The sequence below is a fragment of the Impatiens glandulifera genome, chromosome 3, assembly GCF_907164915.1.
Source record: "Impatiens glandulifera chromosome 3, dImpGla2.1, whole genome shotgun sequence".
Classification (NCBI taxonomy): Eukaryota; Viridiplantae; Streptophyta; class Magnoliopsida; order Ericales; family Balsaminaceae; genus Impatiens; species Impatiens glandulifera.
Window position 1 is genome coordinate 14,141,199 of NC_061864.1, and position 27,452 is coordinate 14,168,650.

The 27,452-nt window shown below is 28.2% G+C and overlaps 3 protein-coding genes and 1 pseudogene across 3 annotated transcripts; 1 reads left to right on the top strand and 3 right to left on the bottom strand.

The window, feature by feature from the left end:
* Nucleotides 1–8,061: 8,061 nt before the first annotated feature.
* Nucleotides 8,062–11,968, bottom strand: LOC124933060 (splicing factor-like protein 1). The gene is made up of 2 exons (XM_047473785.1): nucleotides 9,576–11,968; nucleotides 8,062–8,358 (listed from the first exon to the last, which is right to left on the bottom strand). Exon 1 carries the CDS (start codon nucleotides 11,863–11,865, stop codon nucleotides 9,613–9,615), a length of 2,253 nt encoding a protein of 750 aa, XP_047329741.1. The 5' UTR covers nucleotides 11,866–11,968; the 3' UTR covers nucleotides 8,062–8,358; nucleotides 9,576–9,612.
* A 2,931-nt stretch (nucleotides 11,969–14,899) lies between these two features.
* LOC124931024 (acid phosphatase 1) lies at nucleotides 14,900–16,117 on the bottom strand. Its single transcript, XM_047471411.1, has 3 exons — nucleotides 15,480–16,117; nucleotides 15,197–15,406; nucleotides 14,900–15,114 (listed from the first exon to the last, which is right to left on the bottom strand). Exons 1-3 carry the CDS (start codon nucleotides 15,905–15,907, stop codon nucleotides 14,937–14,939), a joined length of 816 nt encoding a protein of 271 aa, XP_047327367.1. The 5' UTR covers nucleotides 15,908–16,117; the 3' UTR covers nucleotides 14,900–14,936.
* A 3,621-nt stretch (nucleotides 16,118–19,738) lies between these two features.
* LOC124929791 lies at nucleotides 19,739–20,529 on the top strand (annotated as a pseudogene).
* A 5,438-nt stretch (nucleotides 20,530–25,967) lies between these two features.
* LOC124932833 (ethylene-responsive transcription factor ERF104-like) lies at nucleotides 25,968–26,847 on the bottom strand. Its single transcript, XM_047473519.1, has one exon. The coding sequence runs from the start codon at nucleotides 26,693–26,695 to the stop codon at nucleotides 26,039–26,041; it is 657 nt and encodes a 218-aa protein (XP_047329475.1). The 5' UTR covers nucleotides 26,696–26,847; the 3' UTR covers nucleotides 25,968–26,038.
* Nucleotides 26,848–27,452: the final 605 nt, after the last annotated feature.

A 27,452-nucleotide genomic window follows, 5' to 3' on the forward strand; every position in this document is an offset into this window, starting at 1 on the left:
AGATATTAATTTACGTATTTTTATGTGGTAATATCTTGTTAATCATCGTGATAAATTTAGACGAACTTAAGTTAAAATGTGGTCATATGATCAACCTATCCGAGATATGTATCTCGAAAACAATAATGTTGATTTCAATACTCTTGGTTTAAAAAAATCTAATAGTTTTAGTACTCTACTATATTACAAAATTCGTAGATCCTAACTTCAATTATAAATGTATGCAACTTTTACTATTGTGTTATATTGGTTCGGTACAAAACAAAAATTAGCCCGGGTAGATTATAAATCTTGGCTCCGCCCCTGCAAGGCGGCTCGGGTTGTTGCCGATTGTGATGTTTTATTGCCTAATTCCAATTAATGGCTAAAATTTCGTGAGATTGGAGGATCCAATCCAATATTCTTGTTACAAAAAGAATTACACGATTCAGACGTGGATAAATCTAAATATCGTTTATCAATTCCGATGAACTAAACATTACTGAAAAATTTCTTGACTCCCGAAGAAATCAATTTATTGAATACTTTCGAAAATCATGAACATAAAAAAAGGTTGATTCCTAAAAGTATATCCGTCATGGTCATAGATTCAAAGGGAAATGTGAAGGAAGGAATGAAATTAGTAAAATGGGCTATGAACTCTAATACATAGAATCTTGGTACAAGTATTTGGAACGAAATCGTCAAAACTAATGAACTGCTGGAGGGAATGCGTGTACAAATATGGAGTTTCCGTATCCAAGTTCGTCTATGTTTTTCTAATTTATGTTTTGCTATAATTAGAGTAAATACACCTCCAAATTAATAGGAATAGTAGTTAGATAGTCTAATTAATAGTCTTAGATATTATAAAATCTAATATATATATATATATATAATAAAATATTATTAATATTATTATGATAGATAATTATTTTTACAATTAATTAATGTTTCTTTTATTTTAAAAAAATTATATATATAATAAATAATTATTATTATTATGATATATATTTATTTTTACAATTAATTAATGTTTCTTTTATTTTAAATATAAAAAATAGTTTAAAAAGTCAACCCAAATGTCAAATGTAATGGGCAGATATTTTTGTTGATTTTTGATATAATATGAATATATTTTAGTTAGATAATTATTGGTATTATAGTTGATTAAATATTATTATTATTATTTACCGAGTTTAAGTATTTATTATATAAATATAAGATATGTTATCATATAATTAAATACTTTTTTTAAAAAATAAATAAGATAAAATTACATTATATTTGAAATAATAGTAAGTAATTAAAATATTAATGTACAATTGACATTTTTTGATAAATTATTTTCAATTAAACAATAAGTTTTTTTAATAAAATAAAACAATCAGTTAAAAATGATCATATATATATAGAGAGAAATAAAATAAAAAAGTTGAAAATTTTGTTAATACGAAGGAAGGAAGTACGTAGTAATTACATATTAAAAAATATTATTGAAATATAAGAATAAATATATATATGTATTATTATTTAATTGTAAATAATGAACTAATTCCAATTAAATTGCAATTAAAATCTAGGTAATTTGGTTTAAGAACAAATTAAAGTTGACCAGCTAGAATCTAGATAGGTAAATTTTAATTAAATAATTAAATTAAACTATAGCTCTCTCAAAATAAAAAAATAAAAAATAAACTCTAGCTATCCAAACTAAATAATAATAATTAAAGTGAATAAACATAATATTATATATTTAACTAGTTAATTAATATTTTTTTCTTTTTTCTTTTAAAAAGTTTATGATATTTAGATCTAAATAGTAATTATTATTTATCAGCCTATGGTTACTAAGTTTAAAAATAAATAAAATTCACATTTACAAAGTTAAAATAGGCAATACTTACATTTTTGTCGTCGTCATTATCTTTTACATTGCCTTTATCATTTTTTTCGTTGACAATATCTATAGTATGAATACGAGGGTTTCAATGGTTGAAAAAAATTTAGTGATCGTCTTACTTCTTTCATTCGAACTTGCAACCTAATAAAATAAATACAACTTTTTAACCAACTAGGCTAATAACACTTTATATTTTAAATTCAACCCAAAATTTAATAAACGCATGACATTTTAACAATATAAGTTCAACTTTTTAACTAACTAATCTATATATATATATAATGATGCTTAATTTTTAAAGTGTCCGGATTGCCAAAATTTTATAGGTATGGTTCGAACTTGCAACCTAACAAAACAAGTACAACATTTTAACCAACTAAGCTAATAACACTTTATATTTTAAATTCAACCCAAAATTTGATAAACGCGTGATATTTTAACAATATAAGTTCAACTTTTTAACTAACTAATCTATATATATATATATATATATATATAATGATGCTTAATTTTTAAAGTGTCCGGATTGCCGAGTCGAGAGTTGTGGTTAATTTGGATATATGTGAGAGTAAATGGATACTTGGGTCAGATTGTGGGTTGACCCGCCATAAAATTTTTACCGTAATATTTTTTCACGATTTTTTATATTATTATTCGTGCAAATGTACGGGATACATGCTAGTTGTGATAATATCATTATTATATTATAATATATAATTATTATATTATATTAGTTTCTTTATAAGATTAATGTTATGTCTATATAATAAACCTAATTTATGTAATTTAATATATCATTCAATATCATCTCCTATTATAATTCTAACATTATTCTTAAAAAAATGTTACAATATAAGATAATGTATATGTAAGATATTATCAGAATATTATAAATTGTGATAATATCATTATTATATTATATGATATTAGTTTTCTCATAAGTTTAATGTAATGTCTATATAATATACACAAGTTATGTAATTCAATATATCATTAAAATACAATTTATTCCTTCCTCGTTCTAACATGGTATCATAGCCAAATTTTTCTTTAGTTACAAAATCTAGTAGATATATCATGTTACTAATCTTGTAACCTCATTTTTGCACCCAATTATCTCAACAGTACAAATAATTCTTTAATTTCACTTTTGACAAACTAACAATCTCCTCATATTATTAACCTTTTACCTTAACTTTTTCGGTAGATCAATAATCTCATTCATATATATAACCACCAATATTTGTTGTTTTCCAATTAGTCTCTCATATTATAATCTCTCATCTTATCCATTGGCAAACCAACAACAAAACTTTTATCATTGACAAACCAATGTTACCGACCTCTTATCACCCGATAACCAACCACAAATCTTAATCACACTTTCATATATCTTATCTCTCGGCAAACCAACCACCAAACTCAATCACACTGTCATACGTCTCTTATCTATCTATAAATCACATCTCAATCACACAATTTCACAAGTCTCTTATTCTTAGCAAACCAATGTTATTGGCATCTTATCCCTTTTAGCAAATCAACCATAAGATCGCAATCGACCTCTTATCCATCAGCAAACCACATCAAAATTCCAATGTTACCGGTCTCTTATCTATCGGCAATCCAACCACCGATCTCAATAGACCTCTAATCTCGTGACCTCACGATCCTTTATTACTGACCTCTTATCACTCGACAAACCAACCACAAATCACAATCATACATTCATTGTTTCACAAATCTCTTATTATTTTTACAAATAAATATTATCGGTAACTCTTATCACTTTATAAACCAATCACCAGTCTCAATCGACATCTCTAAACGCGTGACCTCACGATCCCTTGTTATCAAACTCTTATCCCTCGACAAACTAACCATCATCTCAATCGACCTCACAATCCAATGTTATCAACCTTTTATCCCGCGTCAAATCAACAACCTCTTATTATTACCGAACTTCCTCTTATTAATCATATAATTTACTTAAATTTGCATTTGTAAGGATTCAAACTCTTGTCTCGAGTAAGAGTCTCTTATCTACAAATATAATTTACTTAAATTTGTATTTGCAAAAATTCGAACTTTTATCTTGAGTAATGATCATTTTAACCATCAGACCACTTATGATTAATGTGTTTTATTTATAATTTTGTGTATGCATGTTGTATATATTTTATAACTAAAAAAATTTCGAAATTTTAATTTTTTGAATTTTTTTTATTTATAAAATTCACAAATAAAAAACTATATATTTTTAATATAACAATTATTATTTGTTATTTTGTGTTATATAAAATATAGATAAATATTATAAAATTATTTTGTTTTTAATTATTTTTTCAATATAAAAAATATTAGTTACCTGTCAAATATAATTGTAGACAAATTATCAAAAATAATAATTTATTTTTATTTAATTATATCATAAATTAAGTTTTAAATAGATTGTTATATATAATATATAATTTTAAAAAAAAATGTTTCATATATATATAATATAATCATATAAAAATAATTAATACAAATAAAATTTATTAATATATATAATTTTTTATTAATTATTTTTATTGAAGAATATTTATTATGTTAATATAATTAAATTAAATTTTTATTCTTAGAATTGATTAATTCTTAAATTCTTAATATTTTATTTATAAGTTAAAGATAAAAAAAAAAAAAATTATATAATTTTAAATAATGGTGTAGAATTATTAATATGAGGAGTGATAGAGTGAGGGAATTTAGTGAGGGAATTTGGTGAGGGAATGACGTGGCATTACCTTCATTGGTTAGAAAATGTAAAAGTGAGAGGAAAGAGAGAAAAGAGAGAAATTATTTGATTTTTTCAGCGAATAAAATTATGCCACATCATTCCCTCACCAAATTCCCTCACCAAATTCCCTCACCTAATCATTTCTCTATTAATATATATATATATATATATATTCAATTAATAAACACTTATTATTATAATATAATTAAATTAGAAATTTTATTTTAAAAATTTATTAAATTAAAAATTTTATTTTAAAATTTTATTAAATTATTAACGTTGATTATAATCATATCCATTTACTTTCATTTATTAATTATATATATTTTTTGTAATATGCTTTCATTTCTCATTCATTATTCAGTATGAACTTTGAATCAATTTTTTTTATCTTCTTTCTTGTTCTTTTAATTTTACTTAATTTGGCTGTGTTTTATTTATTTATTTATTTATTTATTAGCTTATGCATTTCATTTGGCCTTGTTTCTTTATTATTATTGGTATGATATATTTCACTTCATAAATAAAAAGGGTTAAACAAAAGAAAAAGGGTTTCATTCCAGTTTATTTATTGCTTATTCGTGAATTGGTCTTTTGAAAGAAGAAAACAACAAATTTAGAGTTATTTGTTTTGTTGGGATATTGATAAGCACTCTTTAGCCATTAATATTTTGGTATTTTGAATAATCTTCAAATAAATATATATATATTTTTTTATTTTTTATCTATTCATTAATTATATTAATTATTTTAATATATACATATATATTGTAAATATTAACATCCTTTAAATATTTTAACTATATAATCTTTTTTTTATTTAAACAATTCAAAATTAATAAACTTGTGGTACTGAGTTCTACTTAGTTTGACTAATTAAAAATTTCTAAATTAAAAAAATAAAATATGAGTTTGATATGTTAACTTCTTGAATTAAAATAAATATGCTCGCTTCAAAATGTTAATTACAAAATTTAAAAAGAAAAAAAATATCGGTTAGACATATTAACCTTCTAAATTTAAAAAAAATCTATTAGATACATTAATTGTGTTTTAAATGAAGATATTTAGTTTTAAAAACACATAAAAAAAAATTGAATTAAAAGTCCGAGCTAAACAAAAGTGTAATTGAGAAGTATAAAAACACGTTTAAATTTGATTGAAATTCTAATTCAAAATTATTAAATGTTCTATTAAATTTTTTATTTTATTTTATTTTTAATTGTTTGAAAGTTGAAAAGTTATATTTTTTTTTTAAATTATATTTTCTTTCATGAAATTACATTATTTTATATTAAAATTACCTATACAAAATTCGATGTCTATTATTATTAAAAAAAAGATTGTCCTTCTAATGAGTCTTCTGAGAAATTTGATGGAAGGACCCAAAAAAAATAGCCAATATTCCAAAAAGATCTAGGTCTAATAATTTTTACAAAATAATTTTTTTTGCCTGTGAAATTACCCCTTTGCCCCTTCTTCTTTATTCTTTTATTTCTTTCTTCATTTCTTCTTCTTTTCCTCCCGCAACTAACCCCGTAACCCATCCGAAAAGAGAATAATCTGCTGTTTGCGTTGACGGAGAAGAAAAAAAAAATTAAGGACAAATGAGTCATTTCACATGCCCAAAAGATAACCTTAGTCATTTTGACTATTTTAAAGTTATTTATTATATTTGGTTCAATATCTTAGACCCTCACATATATTTTCCCATAATTTATATAAATTTCTTACTATAATTTATATAAAATTTTCACTATTTTAACTATTTACAAACACATTTCATTAGTTCAATTTACTCTATTTTTTATTTATTGATTTGTTATTTTATATATAATCATCAATTGTTGTTTTAATTTTGTAAATATTATTTTATATTATTACTAATTAATTAATTATATAAATATATCAATTAAATTTAATAAAAAAACAATTCTTTATCAAAAATATAAATTATAAATTTGAAGACACTAATATATTGATATAACATTCATGCAAAAACTAATAAATATATCTTCAAATGATGATGTTATATATAACTGAGTTGTTATAACCCAAAAAGCAGTTTTGGTGGTGTTCTCATTTTGCCTATTCCTTATTACCTCCACAAAAGATAAAAGAAGAAAAAACACATATCACAAAATAAAACAAGCCCTATTCTACAACCAGGCCCTAAACAGATTTCAAAAAATCGGTTAATTGTAAATCTATTCTAGAAATAGATTCACTTGTTCATCGACGCCAATATAGACGACAATGAAGAATCTAAAACCTTCCATCTCTATTGCTATGACTGCTTCCATTTCTCAGCATTTCAGCTGATCACAAAATTATTCATAAAAGTAAACAGATAAAACTCTGCTTTTCCCAAACTGACCAATGAAGAACACTAACTGCCACCATCCTGTAATCACAATCCTTAATGAGCACATTAGAACTAATTGGTACCAGGATGAACAAAATCCTACCTAAGATTATCAAATCTATTAGACAGTTGCATCACATTAACTATGACGAGAACCTGCAAAAAGGCATCATGTGAGAAATCATATCATAATACATAATGATTCTATCATTGGACCAACCACAGTTATGTGATTATGAACTGAAAAAATCTCTCAGGACCACATAATATTCTACATAACATGACAGTCTATTAGGTAGGACTTAGGAGTAGAACAGACAGCTGAACAGACACATTTATTGACTTTATCCTATCCACTTACATTGTTTGATTCCTCTACTCAAGATAATTAGAGTTATTTGGTATCAAATAACCCATTATCCATCACTTAACTAAAATACACTTAATTATTTTTACGACACTTTAAAATATTCAAAACAAATTATAGGTTAGTCATTTAATCCAAATAATCCCAACTAATATATAATTATTTTTTTCCAAAAATTCGGAATATACGGCTACACCAAACAAGCTCTAAGTTGTTGGTTTGACATGAAAATTCAAGCATGGAATTTCTTGAGCTAACCCTTTAAAGAAAAAAATAAACAAGTGTACAGCCTTCTTGAAAATAAATAAATAGATGTTTCTTCTATGCTGAAGCCATAAGATCACTGCTGAAGGCAGATTCTGAATAAAAAAAGAAAAGAGGGATATAGGTTTGACCTGCAGGGTTCAAGTGCTCAACATCTCAACTGAGAAACCACATTAGAGCATGAGAATACAAAAGTAATCAGTTTTTGTAGAAAAAGAACAATACAAGTAAACGGATAGTCACCTCCAAGTAAAGCCCATGTCATCTGGTGAGGTCAAAACCTCATGCATTGAGCTCCTTGTTCAAAACGTGACAACTAAGGCAAAAAGGTCATGGTGTGATCAGTGCTTGATTGAACGATCAGACAATCGTTGTGATCAAGCAATGGCAACAACAAAAAATATCAAAAAACACAAATGGAAGCAATATCATATCAGGAAGTTCATGGAGCCAATATAAAGGTTATAGAACATGACCACATCAGGCTGCAAAATTGTCCCAAAATAAAACACCAAGTCCAAACAAAATTAGTAAAATCAAGAGGCTTCAGACACCCTACTCCAACATTGTACTGAGCTAACTGAATATTTGAGCCAGATCTCTGCAAATGCAACAACACTACAGCAAGGTTAGAAGAGGTGAGTCCAAACTTCCAACAAAGAGTCATTGAATGCGGTATGAATTGCTCCAAGAAATCATGCCTGTCAAATGTTACAGCCGTAACAAAGAAAAGAAGTGTTAAGAATTGAGGGAAACAACATATATCATTTATTAAGAAAAAAGGTAACATTGTCTTCATCAGAAAAGACAATTTATTACTCCCCCTCGTGTCACCTGTCTAAGCTACCACGAAGTATAAAATATCTTTAATTTTCTTATTCTTTGAAATGTAGTACAGAAAACCTATAAATAATGGATTTTATTACCAACTTTGGAGTAAGGATTACAGAACAATAAATCAACTGTTGACAAGCTACAGAGAAACATGCCATGAACAAAGTATGTCAAGTGTATCAGTCAAAATTAAGTACATTAAGAGCTGATTGAATATATATGCAAATAGTTTCATCAACAGAATAAGCATAAGGTTGCAGAATATGCTCTACTGAGCAGATGCTAAAGAGAGTTTCAACTATCAATCTTTTTTTTTGGGAAAAAACTATCAATCTTGAAAGGACTTGGGTGAGGAACATAAATTATGGCCAGTACTTTTAGCATGTAGAACTTGAAATTAACCAGTTTTGGCCATAAGATTTATCCTTACAAACTCAAGGGCCTTGTAAATAACTCTTTATCCCATCACCAATCAAATTACATTTACTTTATGCTTTTATAACATTTTAAATATAAATACAAATGATAGTTTAGTCATTTAACCCAAATAATCACCTTTTCATCAAACAAGTTATTTTTAAAAGTGAAAAAAAAAACTACATCAAACAAGCTCCAAATCTCGGTCATCCAAACGAATTCCTTTTGAAAACTGTCACATTTTGTCAAAAAAGTTCCTCAGCAGCATTATGTTATAAAACCTGATGTATAATCAAAACTCTAAGCTTCAAGATATAATTAAGAGGTTACAACAAAAAATTGAATAGCTCCTGCATGTCTCGAACTAAAGGATGTTTTATCATATTAAATCCCCAAAGTAGACAGCAATTATAGAGGATGAACAGCATAAAATAACAGCATCAAACAAACTGCAACATTATAGATACCATAAGACATGAAACTTTCCATGAAGTTGCCTTCATATTTGCACCAGGTAAAAAAAATGGAAACCCAGATGAGATAAAATTGTTAATCAGGTTATGATGCCACCTTTTAAAAATTTCAGAACTGTCATCTATGCCAAAATCTCTAATTCATGTAAGAAACTAAAAGCAAAAACAAAAGTACAAGTATTTTATAACCTTACCTCTCTCTATCTCCAAAAGATAATTAATAAACTCTCACTATGTTGTTTCCGACATGAATTTTTCATACTCAGCATCTGCACTATAAGCTTTCATTTCAGAGGCTGCAGCTGATGGCACAGGAGGAGTCGAGGCCCAGGGGACATTACCCACACTATGTGACAGGTCAGCAGAAGGTAGTGGTGGAGGTGGAGCTACATTGTAATAAGATGGGTACGTATTTGGAAATGGTTGGTACTGAGCTTGAATTGAAGATGGAATCGAAGCTACATTGTTTGGGTACACATTAGTAAGAACAGGCTGAACAGCTGGGCTAGTCTGAGAATTGACTCCAGGGGGAAATATCTGTTGTGTTTCACCAGATTGCACCATTTGAGGAGGATACTGAAATCCAAATGAGGGTACAGGTTGTACAGGAAGATGAGAATACATGGTTAACCCTTGAGGAGATGGATAATGAGCATAAGGAGGTGGCCTAGTTAGTCCCCATGGAACTGGAGCACCAGAATAACCACCATGAGGAGCCTGATTAAGAGTAGGTGGGCCTGGGGGAACAACCGGCTGAGGTAATTTACCAGCAACTCTAACAGCTATAACTCTTCCATCTAAACGGTAGCCACTCATAGAAGTAATAGCATGGTTAGCCTGCTCGATATTAGAATACTTCACAAAACCATAACCCTTGCTCAACCCAGTTGTTCGGTCTTTGATAACCTTTGCCATCACAATCTCTCCGAAAGGTGAAAATAACTTGATCAACGAATCGTCGTCAAATGTAGGTGGTAAGTATCCAACATATAAGTTTGTATCATCAAATTCCTTAACGGGCTTGTTGATCCCATTGGAGATCGAGTCAGTTTGTGAGGTACCTGTAAAAGTAGTTGTGGTTCCTGGACCAAGTGCTAGAGTAGCTGAACTTTGCTTAAAGGAAGATTCGGGAGCATTCCCTCCCAACTCAGCTAAGAAGTTCTGGTATTCATCGTCCATCTTTTTACCTGTTGTTGCTTTCACTGGACAATCTATAGTTGGATGCCCGCCATCACCACATATCTTACACAGGACATCACTCTTGAAAGTAGTCAAACGGGTAGGGCAAGCAAACTGTCGATGGCCTGGTTCGCCACATAGTCTACAGAATTCTTCGTCTCTAATGGTCCCATTCAAAGTAGCAAGCTCTCTCAATTGCTGTCTCTTATGTTCATTGAGAACTTCGTCAACAGGCTGTAGAAGCTTTTCCACCATGCCAGCAGCAGCATCAAGAGCTTCCTGAGTGTCAGCTTCCACCATCACATGAAGATCCTCATTATCAGATGGGTCAGATTTCAAGTCCCTCTTTTGTCCCAACCTACCTTCTTTAGTTGACCCTTTACCCCGGATAACAATTTTAGCTCCAGTTTCTCTTTCCATTCTCTTCTGTGTATTCCCCCTCGGTCCAATAATTAGCCCAATGAAATTGTAACCTGGGAATTCTTTCATAGGTATGTACAGCTTCTTGTGAAGCTTTGGGGGTCTGTAATCAGCTGGAGGCTTATAAGCAGGATTCTTTTTGATAATCTGTGATATGATTTCTTGTCTCTCTCTATTCAATTTCTCACGAGCTCGGAATTCTCTGGTGTTAATTCTAATTCCAAAGTTATCATAAACAGGCTCTGGCGAAGGCGACCGAGCACCTTCAGGACGGTCATCTAACGGCAACCCAGATTGCAATTTGCGACTAATCTGAAGTAACCTACTGTTGAGAGCTTGAATTTCTGGATCAAGATCAATACCTGTAAAATCTTTCATGAAATCTGGAAGTTGAGTAACTGGTTTAGGCTCATCATCCGACCATCGGGATTTCCTCTTCTTAACTGTCCCAGATACGCCATCGCTACCAGCCCCATCGTTAGATTCACTTGGCGGCGGATCCCACCTACTTCGTCGCTTCCTGCGTTTGCTGGTGGTTTCATCTTCTCCGCCAGAGCAGTTGTCGATGCCGCTGTGAGTATTGGTTAAATTCTCGGACAAAAGAGGCTTATGAATCGCGGGTACAGAACCATTTGTAAGATTTGCGTCCTCCTGATTTGATTCTAGGGCTTTATCTGAAATCTCAGCTTTGGACATCGAATTATCTTGACCGTTCGCAGTTAAGGCTTCGAATCGAGCTTCCTCATTCAAATCGTGGTTTAGAAGGGTTTTCTGATGATCAGATTCAGAACTCACGGATCCATGAGAAGCAGGGAAGGTCGAGAGTTGAATATCGACGGCGTGATTCTCTGAGGAGGGCACGGATGAGCATTCGTTGTACTCCATGTTGCCTTGGCCAGCAATGTAAACAAGTTTGAGTGAGAGAAGGAAGATGAAATGAAGAAGACTGAATCCTCTTCAACAAAACCTTTCCTTGAATGCTTGTGGATGGAGAACTCTCTCTCTCTATGAGTTTTTTTTCTCAAAATTGAAACAAATTAAAGAGTTTAAAATTAGAATTTAGTTTAAATATTATTATTATTATATATAATTAAGTATACAATTAATTTTAAAAATAAATGATATTAAAAATAATAATTATAAAATTTATCTAAATAATTTATAAAGTAATATAATCAATAAATATTAATTAAGATCGATAATTTTGAACTCAACACGAAAATACGACCCGAATTGAACACGAAATAATCAGGTTAGGGTCATATATTTTTTTAGGTCTTGTTTAACCTGATTAATAAATGTCAAAATCAGGTCGACCTGAAATTACTCAAAATAGAACCGATAATCCGTTTATAAATTTTTTGTGTGTTTTTTTTCTTATATTTACTCTCTCGTTTTTTTTGTAATGTTTTTTTAAAGCAGATTTGTGATTTAGTGTGATGTAATTTTAATTTGAAATAAAGAACTGTGAATTAATTATTTCGGTTTTGTTCGAGTTGAGTTAAGTAGATTGGGTCGTGTTCGGGTCAATTACAAATAAATAAGTCAGGTTCAGGTTAGAGATTTTGACACGAATTGTTAAACATGTCAAGTTCAAATTAATAACGTTCAACTTGTCTGTCAACTCGAACCCGTCAACTTGAACCCGCCAACTTGAAAATTACCCGAATTGTCACCTTTATTATTATTATTATTATTATTATTATTATTGTTATAATAATAGTAAAAATATAACTTAGTTTAAAACTTTTTTAATTGTGTCCTTTATCATTGTAAAATCTTAATATTCTATACTCAAATGTTAATCCACCTAAAACCTGGTTACAACTTATTCAAATTATTTGAGCTATAGATATGATTATAAAGTATAAGTATTGTAGATTTGTGTTAAAAGGTTGGTTTTTAACCTTCTAAATTTCTAAATTTCGTCATTTATATTTAATCTATTGAATTATAGATTAAATTCTTATTTGATCTCATACGACTTTATTAATTTCATAAATATGATTGGGTCAATATCTCGAATGTTCATAATAATTTATATTAATATTTTTGAAATTAATAAGATCTTTGTGAATTCAATTCTTGAATTGATGTGTATTATTATTGTTAAAATTTTTGTTATCTATGTCTTTGTAAAAACATTACAAAAACATCACGTGGTGACACCAACTATTAAAAATAATTATATCTCGTTAACAAACTACCTATAGTCCTAATGTCCTATACCATGTAAAAACTTGTTTAAAAAATGTACAAGTCATATTATATTATGAACAAAACTCTCAAAATAAATTAAAAGTCAAAAAAAAATTTTTTTTGAGTGAATTTAAAAATTCAACTATTTTATTTTGTTCAATCACAGTTGCTCTGAACAAGTCTGAAATAATCCTATAATTTTTCACACTCATTTAAAATTACATTTGTTTCACTCAATTCACGTTGTCTAAAATATAAATGCAAACAAAAAAAAAGTGTAAAATCAACATATTTAGCTGAAGATTCATTTCAATATAAGGAGGGACAGGAAAGGAATTTGGGCCAGACAATGTCGTGTCACCATATTACTAAGCTAGAGAAATGATAAAGGGTGGGGAGAGAGAAAAAAATAAAATTTATTATTTATTCAATGAAAAAGATTGCTACAAGTCATTTCATTCCCAAATCATTTATCTTGTCAATATATATACTTGAAGGAATGTTTCATCCATAACTAATAGAATAATTTTGACATTTTAAAAATATGGATGATGATGTTAACTACTTCATTAGTTTACTATTTGAAGTTTTTATAAATAAATAAATTTTCATGTTGAACAAATTAACAATCATGTTTATTTAAAATATTAAAGTTTGTCTACATATTCTATTCAAATATTAATTATTTGACCTTTTATTCCTTCTATTAAAATTCATAAAAATATTCTAATATTTTTTATTTAAATAAGTTTATATATTAGTTACTATAAATATTAATTTATAAAAATAAAATTAATATAGACTGGTCAAGCTCTTAAAAGAACATATGTACTGGTTTAAACAAAACAGATCCTCAATTGACAAACTGGTGGTTGAATAAGGTAATGAATGATGAACGGTGGTTGGTGATTTGTCGACGTACGTTTAGTCATGTGCCCCTTAAACTTGTTCATTATATTCAAATATGACCCTAAATTTACTATTCATTTTATTTTTTCTATACAAGTGAAAAAAAATTTAAAAAACAAATGATTATAAAATTTACAATCGTCCTGAATTTTAGCACTATTACCGACCTAAGGGAATCTTCAAATGAAACAATTTTATTTAAATTAAAATAATAATAATAATATGAGGAAGACTTGTAATTTTAGTCTTCAAATATGATTGGATAAAAATAAAATAGGTTATTTAAGTTTTTAATTAATTTAATTACTAAAGTATTATTTTATATTTAAAATTTAAATTTAATAAAAATAAAATAAATAATTTAACAATTAAAATCATGGTTAGCCTTAAGATAAAGGCAACTTGCCTACTTAGGACCACCCATCTCGCCGACAAAAAACTTATTTAATTAAATAGACTTAATTAGAGATAATACAAAATTATTATAATTAATTAACCTAACATAAAATATATATATATAGTAAAATAAAAAATATGAACACTTTTTTTTTCTTGGGCACTAAGTTAAAATGGATAGTGACATGATTGAAAAATAATTTATAAAACACAAATAAAAATTCCCAAAACAAACAAGATTAGTGATAGAGCCTATTATTCATGTATAAAAATGTATTAAGTAAACGAGGAATACAAAAACATTAAAATTAACCATTGAACTATAGTTTTATTAAACTATAACCCTAAACTTTATATTCTTTGTTATCAATAATAATATGACAAGAACAAGAACAAGAACAAGAATAGAGATAGAGAGAATCATTATCTGTTATTACAAATGAATACAAATTTCATGGAATAAAATACATTGGATTAGGAAGTTTAAAAGATCTAATTGACATTGAAGAACCCAACAAATCACTCCATTGATCTCCAGAATTTCCCACAATCCTAAACCCATCTCTCACCATTTCTTCCCTCTTCTCAGATTTGAATGCTGTCGCATGTTTCATATGATCCTCCCTCCCCCTATTTGTTTTTCCAACCAACCAAACAATCATCAATCAATAATGAATCTAAACAAAAACAAGAAATCAAACAAATTACTTACCTTAATATGATCATGTCCCAATCCTGAAACCCAACTCTTTTCAAGTTTTCCACGGTTGCATCCATATAGCTTTCACTCCGACCGGTCAACAAGAAAACCCTAAATCCAACTTTCAAAACCTCCTCATAAAGAATCAAACTGGGTTTTATTGCTGGTGCCATCCCCTTCTCAACCCATTTGTTAAATTCCACTCGATCAAAAATCTCCAACCTAATTAAACAATCTTAATTAAAACATCAAAAGATTCGACCTTTAACTAATAATGCAACAATCGAATCCTTACCCATAACCATGTTCTTCGTAATATGGAAGATTAGAAAGAAGAGTCTCATCGATGTCGAAAATCCAAGCATCTTTTCCATCCTCATTCAATTTGAAATTCTTGGCAAATGATCCAGCTTCCTTCGAAACTCTTTCTAGATCGAATCCATAACCGCGACCTTCCATATATTCCTTCACATATTCACCGCATTCTATAGGAACTGTATCCCATGGACTCAAATTGTTTGTCTCTGCTGCAAATCTCCAACTTGTACACTCCAATCGAAGCTCTTCTTCATCAGATCCTGCCTTGTTCGATTGAAATTCGACCATTTCTGGGTACTGGATTATCAATGGTCTAGGAAGAGGGTGAGAATCTAACCCATCGTGACCACATGCAAGAACCGTCATGGTCAGGGTCAAGAAAAGGAAAACCCAGATCAGTTTCATGATTGTGGGAGAAATTGGAGAAAAAAAGGAAACCCTAAAACAGATTGGTAACAGCAGGGAATCAGAGTAACGTGAGAGTGAAGGAAAATTACAGGAAGAATTGTGAAATTTCTAACACGAAACCTGTTGGAGACCAAATTTGCAAGGAGAGTATTAAATTTTATTCTTTCTTTTTGACCATTTCCTGGTTATGGACGGTGGTGGGGAGACATATTCAGACAGAGACATACATACAAACAATCAGAGGAGAAATGAACTTAACGGATCGTGACGACAACTTCTTCATAAGTTAATTACTTCAATAGATGATACAACCAAAAACAACAAAAATCCATGGTCTTGTTCTAACTTAGGTTTTGGACCAATCATTATATTCAACTTAAAGAAAGTGATCATTTTCAAAACATGACTCTAATTAGTTTGTTTGAGTTTTAAAAATGATTGTTTGTTTATACAAAACTTTAACAAAAACAAAAATCTATTACAGCAATTGTTATGTTGTAGGTCTACATAATTGTAGTGACATGACTTTACATATAAATTAATTTTTTTATTTATAAATTAATAAAGTTGATAATAAAATTATAAAATAAAAAAATTAACTTGGCCTATGATAGTATTGATTATTAATAGTTAATAAATTTGGGCTTTATAAATACTTATTTTACTATAATTGGGCTGCTCCTAACCAAGGGGCTAATTCTAATTATGTAAGTACTAATTAACTTGCAAATTATTATTTCTTTGTATTTATGATTGTCGATTTTAGTGAATATATGGTATTGAACTTTGTATGATTCTATAGTCATAACTTTTATTTTAATTTAAGAAATTTTAAGTATAATTAAAAATTAAACATGGGACATTTACTCTCTTAAGAACTAATTATTGATAAAAAAAAGTATAAATTTATGTTTATCAAACTAATTGAAATGTGGCTAGTAACAAATAACTTAACATATGTTAGAAAGGTGAATGAGAAATAACTAATAAAAATAAAAGGAGCATGGATAGTCATAGCAATTTCTTTGGGATTATTTTATATTGCTAAGCCCTTTATTTCTGTGAAATAAACTAAGCCCAATATGGTGCCTCTCAATTTATGATGATCCAGTCATAGTTAGTTCTTAATTATGGGTATTTAAAATAACATATTTTATCCAACATTATTTTTTTATTATAAAAAATAAAAGTTTATTGTTTAGACTAATATATACATACTTTTAACTTATATCAATATCCATATAATAAAAAAAATCAGAATTTACAATCCAATAGGATTAAAATAATCATTTTTTAATTAATAATATTTTTTTTAAGATCATTTAAGCAAAATAATAATGTGAAGAAAAAGAAAAGAAAAAGAAAAAAGATCAAACTTTAGAAGCATTGACTTCCCTTTACGATACAACAAAGCTGATCATATGGTTAGGCTCCCACCTTCCCAAAAATAAAAATAAAAATCTATAAGATTTAATTTTTTACCTCATTTAATCAACTAAATTAAATTAATTTTGTAAATAACATATAAGTTAAATAAAAAAATTATTTTCCGTCAAACAACGCCCAAAACTTTGAGAGCCACCGGTTATGTTATATCTATCAATATTTGGAAATTTTAGAACAAAACTTTTATGATAATCACTTTCACTATAGGTATTACTTATTATTATTGACATAAGAGATGGGTGAATTAGTTTTTAACATCAGATTATTTCTTCCTCTCTTTTTCCATTTTTTTTATACTTTTATTAAATTTTTAATATCCTTTATCATTGATTCTCAAGACCTAAAAAAATGATCATTTGTTCTGAAAATATATTCAAATGATAAAATATTTAGTTAGTTTTTTTATGGTTATGTTTTAATCAATACATATATTGTTTATAAGTATATTTCAAGCAAATGTTGAGTTTTAATTTTAATATACATTATTGAAAGGCAAACCAAAACTTTAAGTTATAAATAACTTAGCCTTTAGAACAGATAAAAACATTGATGAGAATTGAGACACGCATTTTCCCTAAATTATTTGCTTATTGATAACTAATTAATAAATTAATGGTTTAATATCCTTGAACTATTTCTAAATTTCTAAATTAAGATATTCAACACCCTTAATTAGTTTCAATTTTTTTGGAAAAAATATTTCCCCTGCAATTAATAGCCATAATTTCATTTGTTAATTTTTCTTGATAAGTGAGCAACTCATTCTCATTAAGTCCTTAATCACAAATATAAAAAATCATAATTTTGAATGTCAACAAAATAACAGTGATCTATTTCACGGTTGCCAAACCGGGTTCAAGGCGACATCTTGTTTCACTTTATCTTGTCATGTCAACAGATAGTTTGAATAGGCATCCCGTCCTTATCTCTCAGTTTAGCTAATAGATAACTACCCGCACAACACAGGAAGCAATCAATCACAATTGATTCATTCAGTTCCGCTTTTTTTACGTCACTTTTGGGGTTCAAGTTACATTTAGGGAAGAACGATTATCGAGATAATTATTGATAAATTGACAAGGGAAGATAAAAGTGTGTTTTAATAGATTGGGTGAGGTTAAGGTGTATAGATATGTTGTGTTTAGTTCACAAACTATTTATTTTTAAATAAAAAAATAATAGACTAGTAAAGATAAGGTAAATTCTCAAATGTGGAAACTTTGAATTATTTATTATAGTAGAAAAAATGTTATTTCAAAACATTAAAGAGTGAGTCTAAAGCTATCTGGACCATTTATAAAAGTAAAAGAAAGAGACCCTAATTAAAAAAATAAATGAAAATTTAAAATGATCAAATTTGATAAAAGTTAGAGGGCTTATTTATGAGTTTTTCAATGAAAATTGTGAGGGAAATTTGACGAAATGACTTTAAAGATTGGGTTATTTGCTCTGTTGGTAAATTATAATTTTTATTGCGTTCGTGGTCTTTTTATTTTTTTTTTGACGAAATTGCCCTTGTAGCGAAACGCTAAGGGACTTAGCGTTTCGCTAAGTGGTAATGTGTGAAATGTCCAGATTACCCTTACTATTTAATATATCCAGCCTATTTTTTTTCATTTCTTTTTTTCTCCTTCTCTCTCTTCCCGCTCTTCTCCTCCTTCTCTCTAAACTGGGCGGTGGCAATCGGCGGCGATCGACGGCGACGGCGCAATCCACGACGATGAGCTCCACGACGAGCACAAGCACGGTTCCACTTGGTACGTTTATCCTGTGATACTTTAAGTTTATTATTGATGTTTGATTTATGCATCTTCGAATCTGTTGTTTAGGGTTTACTTTCTGTTTCGCTAAGTGCATAGCGTTTCGCTAAGTGCTTAGCGTTTCGCTAAGTGCTTAGCGTTTCTTTCTTTTTCTTGTTTGGTGTATTGAAGAAGATTAGCTTAGTTAAATTTGTCATGAGGAAGAAGATAGAGATGGATTAGTGTCGTAATGCAGGGATTAGTTGCAGAAGAAGAAGTAGGAACAATTATTGCTTCTCTTGGTGTTTAGAATCAAAGGTAGTATCTTTTTCTAGCTAGGCCAATGTTTGTTTTTTATTCCATGATTGGATGAATCATTCATGAATATATACCAAGCTCCTTCTGCGGGCAAGTTACCGTTGCAAGAAGCATCATTTCTCCTGCAATTTTACAACTTTTTGTGGCTATTATTCATGGACATTGTTTATGTTATTGAGTTTGATTCTTAACTTTTGATGAGAAAAAGGGGTTAAAATATGTTCTGTTTTTGACAGGCAGGCCGAAGAACCTCCTTTTGTGAAGGAATTAGGGACTGATTGCTCTTTTGTCCTGAGGATTGGAGCTTTCAGTCCGTATCATATCAATGGCAACCAAAATCAAAGGGATCCGTAAATGATTTAAATATATATCACAAATCTTTGGTAATTCCTGCATTCAAATTGCAAACCCTCTTTTCTTTTTCTTTTCTCCCTTTTATCATAAGTCACAATAATGATCAAGAATTCTTCTTGCAGTTGTGAAGGATCGTGAGTTGGATATTGGGTATCCAACAGACGTGAAACATGTGTCACATATTGGCTGGGATGGATCCACTGGTAATGCTCCCGGTTGGGTATGTTCTAATTCTTTCTCAATTTGTGTAAATTCAACTTCAATTATTGTCCTTTAATTTGATGATGATATGATGATGATGATGATGATGATATAGATGAACGAATTCAAGACATCGTCTGATTTCTCGACAACCTCCATAGACAACATTCATGAGCTAAGAGGCGGTTCCAGTTCCATAATCTCGTCAACATGGGCGTCTCAAGGTTTGAAAAAACAAATAATTCTAGTTTGATTGATGACTTGATTTAAGGAACATATTTGATTTTGAATCCATATTTGTTTACTTTCTCTTTTCTGGTGGGATATATAGATTTTGAATCCATGGACAGCCAACCAGTAGCTGATATATTCAAAGACACGCCACCAATGGATATGCCAGATATTCCTAAGAAGCAAAAACGGAAGAAATCGAAGTCAAGTTCCTCATCGTCGACGTCTACATCCGCATCTTCGTCAAGATCGTCTCGAGCAATTGCAAAATTGAAGGCTAAATTCGTCGATGAAACTGGCAGACAAGAAAACAGAGATGTTGTGTTATAAAAGAAGATACCATGCACCCCTTTTAACTAAACCTTAATATTTTGACCAACAGATGAAGTGTTTGCAAGAACAAGGATTGATGAAAATTGTCAATGTTTTATATATTGTTGTAAATGCTCTAATGTTTTCGGTTGCACAAAGAGCCAGAGCTTTAATCATCATTTGTCTCCACTAAAATTGAAAATAAACATTTAAGCCTTCCTCCATCAAAATTTCAGCACGCGTTTCGCTAAGTGCTTAGCATTTCGAAATGGATATATTGAACCCTATTTATTATTATTATTATTATTATTATGCATTGTTAAGCTATCTAGAGATTTTCTCATCTCTTTTGAAGATTATACATAATACAAAGGATATGTTAAACATTTTCAACTAATAAGTACTTCACTAATAAACTAATAAAGATTATTTGTTTATTTGTATCAATTACTGTAAATAAGTACTTCACTAATAAACTATAAATACCTTTATAGGGTACCTCTTGAGCTTGATTATACTAGTCTCGAGGTACTTTTAGTATATTTTTTCACGGGTAATGATATTTGTATCAAAACCGACCCGATAGTAGAAATAAGGTGTCACGAAGAGTACCTTTTGAATCTTAAAGAGATCACGACGACTAAATCCCCATCATAAAATCACAGTTAATATAGTGATATATTTGTGGTTTGTTTTGGATATTTATAGTCTATTTTCTCACGTCTTACAATAACTAATATACTTTTTAAGAGTAAACTCTAGAATTTGTTTTTAATCATATATAAAAACAATCAAAATAAAAAGATGATGAATGTCAAAAGTACTGAAAAAATGAACACGATATATTAATGCCACAAGAAGCACACAAGTTAAAACAATTATATCTACATAGTCAAGTTTAGTTTAGTTGTCTCTAGCAACCTTATAAAAAGAAAGAACATGAACTGTATGTATTTGCTGCAACAAACAGCAAAACATCGTCACCATCTTAATCTTAAGTAGCATTCACACACACATAACTAATAATAATAATACATCATTTCATCCATCCCGATCTAAACAAAGAGTCTTCATCATAAAGGTAACAATAAGTCGCAAAGCTTAGTATCTGTACTCATGGGAGTGATGATCTTCAAAAAATGGATTATAATTATCGCTCATCATCTTTGACTCCTTATCAGTCTGCATCATATGCAAGAGATTTCAGTGAAATTTTCAATTAGTTGCATAAAACATTTTTTTCATACCCTTATCCGAACAAGGTCTAAAAAAGAAACGCCGTTGCGGGGATAACATATAATAACAAAAACAATTCTTTACAACTAAAGAAACAAAAATGTAAGCACTTAGCGAAACGGTAAACACTTAGCGAAACGGTAAGCACTTAGCGAAACGGTAAGCACTTAGCGAAACGGTAAGCACTTAGCGAAACGATAAGCACTTAGCGAAACGATAAGCACTTAGCGAAACGATAAGTACTTAACGAATCTTCCCTGAAACAGAACCAATATGAACCAAATAAGAACAGGTTAAATCGAAAGGTTTGAAATGAAGATAAGATAATGGAAACATTAACATAAATCGAATTAGGTTAAGGTTTGAAATAAAGATCTTCTTCTCCTTTTTTCTTCGACCTTCAAATCCTTATAATCCTTCACCTGCATGCAAAATAAGTTTAGGGTTAGAGTTTGAAATGAAGATCTTGTAAATAAAAACATAAATCGATTTAGGTTAGAGTTTGAAATCAAGATCATGTAAACTCCGCTGCCTCCGTCGCCGTAGCCGCCGCCTCCGTCGCCGTAGCCGCCGCCTCCGTCGCCGCCGTCAAAGAAAGAACAAGAGAAGAGAGGGAAGAGAGAGAAAGAAAATGAATGAAATGGAAAAATTAGAGTATTTATACTAAACCTAATCCACTTAGCGAAACGCTAAGTCCCTTAGCGTTTCGCTACAAGGGCAATTTCGTCAAAAAAAAATAAAAAGACCACGAATGCAATTAAATTTATAATTTACCACCAACTCAAATAACCCAATCTTTAAGGTTATTTCGTCAAATTTCCCAATTGTGAACACACGTTAGATAAAATTAAAATATTACTTTTTAAATATATTTTATAATATTAATTTATATAAGATAATGACTATATATATTAACCAGTTTAAATAATCTTAATTCGCTATAATAGTAGTTTTGTTTTTATTAATGGAGGAGGAACAAATAGTCTTTTTGTACACAAATATAAGATTTTCATTAGTTATTACATAAGTCACCGGAAAATCAACCCACTTTATAATTATTATTGTTTGACTATAAACATAGAATAATATTAATCATAATAATATTCCTACCCACGAAAAATAAAATGTAGCTTTTATTGACCAAGACTAAAAAGATTAATATTTTTTTAAAGGTTAAAAAAAGGATTATTCTACCCACAGAAAAAAAACATAAATAATGTCCTTTACAAGAAAAATGTTCTTTCATTCATTCAATTAATAAAAACAACAATTACAATCCAAAAACAAAATCACTGCCTTAGGCGGTTTGATATAGTTTATTTGATTTATTTGTTTGAATTGAAAAAGTTAATCTTCTCTAGCAGTTTTAATTTAAAACTTTTTTAGTAATAATAGAAAATGTTACATTTAATTAATCTTTTAGACATGACTTTTGACCTTTATAAATTTTTAAGTAAAATCTATATATATTTTGTGATATTTATTTCTAACCAACATACCATTCTATTTATCCATGAAAATATTTTTCTTTTATTTTTAAAATTTAAAATGAAAAAAAATATTAATTCAATCAATTTCAAACTTAAATATTTATTTTTAACCTCAAAATAATCGATATCAAATATTACAGACAAACAGACAAACAAACACAATAAGGCCTTATGGATTGCCCTGTTATTTAAATAAATTTCATTATAGGTTATACATTTTTTAATTATTTGAATAATTTTTTATATAGTATTAATATAAATAAAAAATCAAATATATTTTTTTAATTAAGAATACTTTTTTTTATATAGAATTAATATATAATAAAAAAATAAAAATATTTTAATTAAGAATTTGAATAATATGATTAATAAAAAGTGAATAAAAGATGAAAAATTATTCAAATAATACAATTCAAACAAAGCCTAAGGTATTTACTAAGAAAGTCATAAAAATAATAAAATGTTTTTTCAATACCCGCTGACATACGCTATAATTGCAATATAAATCACATACTCTCACATTCAATAAATTAATTCTATCATTAATGTCAATAATACACAATATAAGTAGGTATGATCTTGGGTTTTTTACATTTTTAAAAAATTTGTAGTCACTATCATTCATATTACACCAAATTATTTAATTTATAAATTAAGATATTTTTATTTTACTTTTATTAAATATAAAATAACATTCAGTAATTTATTTTACAAAATATTTAAATATTTATTTTTCAAACAAATTTATAAAATTCCTAAAATAAAAATAAAACTACAAAATCTAAGATCAAACAAGTCCCCTATTCAATTCCATTCTAACATAAATATTAATATTAAAAAAATGTAAGATGTGACAAAATTAAAAATTAATTTGAGATATTAAGATTGATTTTTCAAATGTGGATTTTTAGATTTAGAAATAAAATATTTTTAGATTTCTTTAGAAAACTTTGATCTTCTCTTTTGATATAAAACAAAACAATTTTATATTTACAATTTCTTTCATAGAATAAAAATACTTATAAAACATATGGTGAGAGTTAAATAAAAATATTTAACAAAACAAAAACTTGATATGAAAAATAAAACAAAAAGGTGGATGTAAACTTATTTTGTACAAATGTGTTATGTATAGATCTTTCTAAAGTAACAATAATTATGATATGCTTTAATTTAATTGGACTTTATCATCATTAAAAGTAAGATTATTTTAAGTTAATAAATCACCATAAAATCATGAGAATGAAAAATCATTCATTTTTTATTCTCAATTCTCTAATAACTTCAAATGAAACATTCAAATTCATTGAGTTTAGAAAGAAAAAATATATATATTTAGTTTATAAATACTAAAATAATAATAATAATAAATAAATATTTAACCTTCAATAATATTGTGATAATATTAAAATAATATTTATAATAATTATTATAAATTAGTATTTTCTCACCTTATAAGTTAATTTATTGAATATTTTATTGTTTTTTAAAATTATTTATTAATACTGTGTTTAAAATGCACAACAATTAAATATTTTATCTGAAATTTATTTCAAATATATAAAAATAATATAATTTAAATAAATAGTATTATTGTATTACTAATTTCCTAATAAATAAAATTGAAAATAAAAAATTTATTGTTGAACAAGAAATTTCAACCAAACAAGTGTTAGTGACATATTGTGGGAATAGTCTCTTATTATTGTTAAAAGTCAAGAGTCTCTCCTTATTTATTATATTGAACTTGTTTAGTTTTAAATAAAATATTTTTCAAATAATAGGAATAGTATTTCAGTTCAGGTGTTTTAAATCTTAATCAAACTCATAATTTTTAATCATTTATACCTTCTCACTTAAACCATTTACTAGTTTGAGTTTTTAATTATACACTAAGAATGAAAAATAAAATAAAATAAAAAGAATTATTCAAAAAAGTTATTATTATTATTTTTTTTAATTTAGTTTTTTCCTGTTGTTTTGAACAGTTTATTCTTTTTATAAAAAAAATAAACAAGCAAGACTTTAATCAGGCAAACAAAATCATTTTTCCTTGGAGTGAGCTTAGTCTTACTAGATTTTTTTTTATCTTACAATTAACACCATGTTTTTTTTAATTATTTATTTTAGGCATGATTTTTGATTAAATTAATTGAACATTTTATTTTAAATGATGTTGATAATTACTAATTACATTAAGATTATTAAATATTATAAATTATTTTAATATATTAAAATTTATATTTTGTAATAAACCATGATTAAATTTTAACACTTATTAGCAAGAAGCAAACTATTTTACACATAAATTAAGGATTCAAAACTTTAGTTACAATTCAAGATTCTAAACATATTTTTCAATGAGAGTGATCATGTGTCATTTTAGAAAAATAAAATTAGAATTGACAATCAATTCTAAATATAATTCTACAAAATTGATATTCAATTATCAACCAATTCATATATTTAAAAATAATAAAATTATACTTTAATTTAAATTCTTATATTTAAAAAATAATATAATAAAACAATTTAATTATATATTACCATATTAATAAAATATTGATTTTATACACGTTATTAAAATATTTCAAATATTAAGAGTTTGAGTTTGTCTAAGATTATATTTAATTTATAAATTAAAAAAAAAAATCAATTCAATAAATCAAAAAAGTTTTTTTTTTTAAATATATAAAACTATAATTTTAAGCTTAAAAATGAAATGGAGAGTAATATTTAAATTCTATCATAATTAAAATTGGAATTACAACTCAAAGTTTAACGATCATTTTTTTTTTCCGTTAAACGAATCCATTGTACACAGGTGATGAACATAACTGATAAATTTCAAATAAACCGTCCTGTTCTTCCCAACCGTGTGTCAGACTTGACAACTCGCCGCTTATTTCCGCCGCCTTGCCATCAGATTCCGGCGCCGGCGAAATAATCTTCCTCCTTTTCCTCCGACAAAACCCAGAATCATTTTCCAGAGCATTCCCAATTTCAAGAGGAAAATTCAGAATAGCTTTTCTCCCCCGGAGCTTGAACGCCGCCTTATCGTAAGCCCTCGCCGCCTCGATCGCCAATTCGTAGGTCCCTAACCAGATTCGTGAACCTCTCCGATTGGGATCTCGAATCTCCGCCGCAAATTTCCCCCACGGCCTCTTCCTCACTCCTCTGTAATGCCTCCCTTCCCTAGAAACCGCCGGAAGTGGTGGTTGAGGAAGGATGACGTCATTTTCCGGTGTAGAATTGAAAGAGATGAGTTTGGAAGTACTAGTTGTTGTTGTTGTTGTTTTTGTTTGTGGGTTGGATTGGAAATGAAGAGATTGAAGCTCGTAGTTGGAGAAATACTGATATGAAGATTGAGTTGCCATGGGAGTGAAATCAAATGGGTAATCGTTGAGAAGGTGGTGACTGATAAGATCCAATGCTGAGAGTTCAAGAGAGGATGCCATGGAATTAGAATTTTAGAAAGGATTCAAATGAAGTTCATAGTTAATTAATTAATATACAGAAAAGCCATGGAAGAAGAAGAAGGAAGCATTGAGAGATATTTATGCAGGGGATGAGAGAGGAAGATCAAACACTACGACGTCATCTATCAACATTTGCTTGCGCACTACTAGCGAGCCCCGGAATTTAATGTTAGTATTTAAAAATTAAATTATATTATCTCTGCATTTTTTCATTCTATTAATTATTTTTTCATTTATTATTATATATATGATTAATAATATTTTATTTATTTATTTATTTTTAGAATATTTTTGTCTTTTTTTTTTTTTGAAATAGGACTAAAATTCACTAATTGATTCTCAAGACTTTTTGTAAAACTTGAAATTCAATTATCCAAGAGGTAGTCATATTGTGTAGCATGTTTATAGTTTTATTTTTATTTTATTTTCTATTTCATGATTTATAGTATGTTTAAATAATTTTAATCATTTTTTAATATACTTACATTTAAAATATGAGATAGGGAGAGGGAATTTGGGAATATTTGTTGTCTCTTTAAATGTGGCCAAGTATGGATGTCAACGAGTACTCTATTCCGGGTAGTGAAATACTCATCTATAAACTCGAATTTTATATTAAAACTCGACTCAGAACCCGATGAGTATCTCTATTTGTATTATATCCCCGTTTCGTTGTGTACCCGATCTCTGATGGGTAACCCATTACTCAATTAAAATATAAATTTATATTTATTAT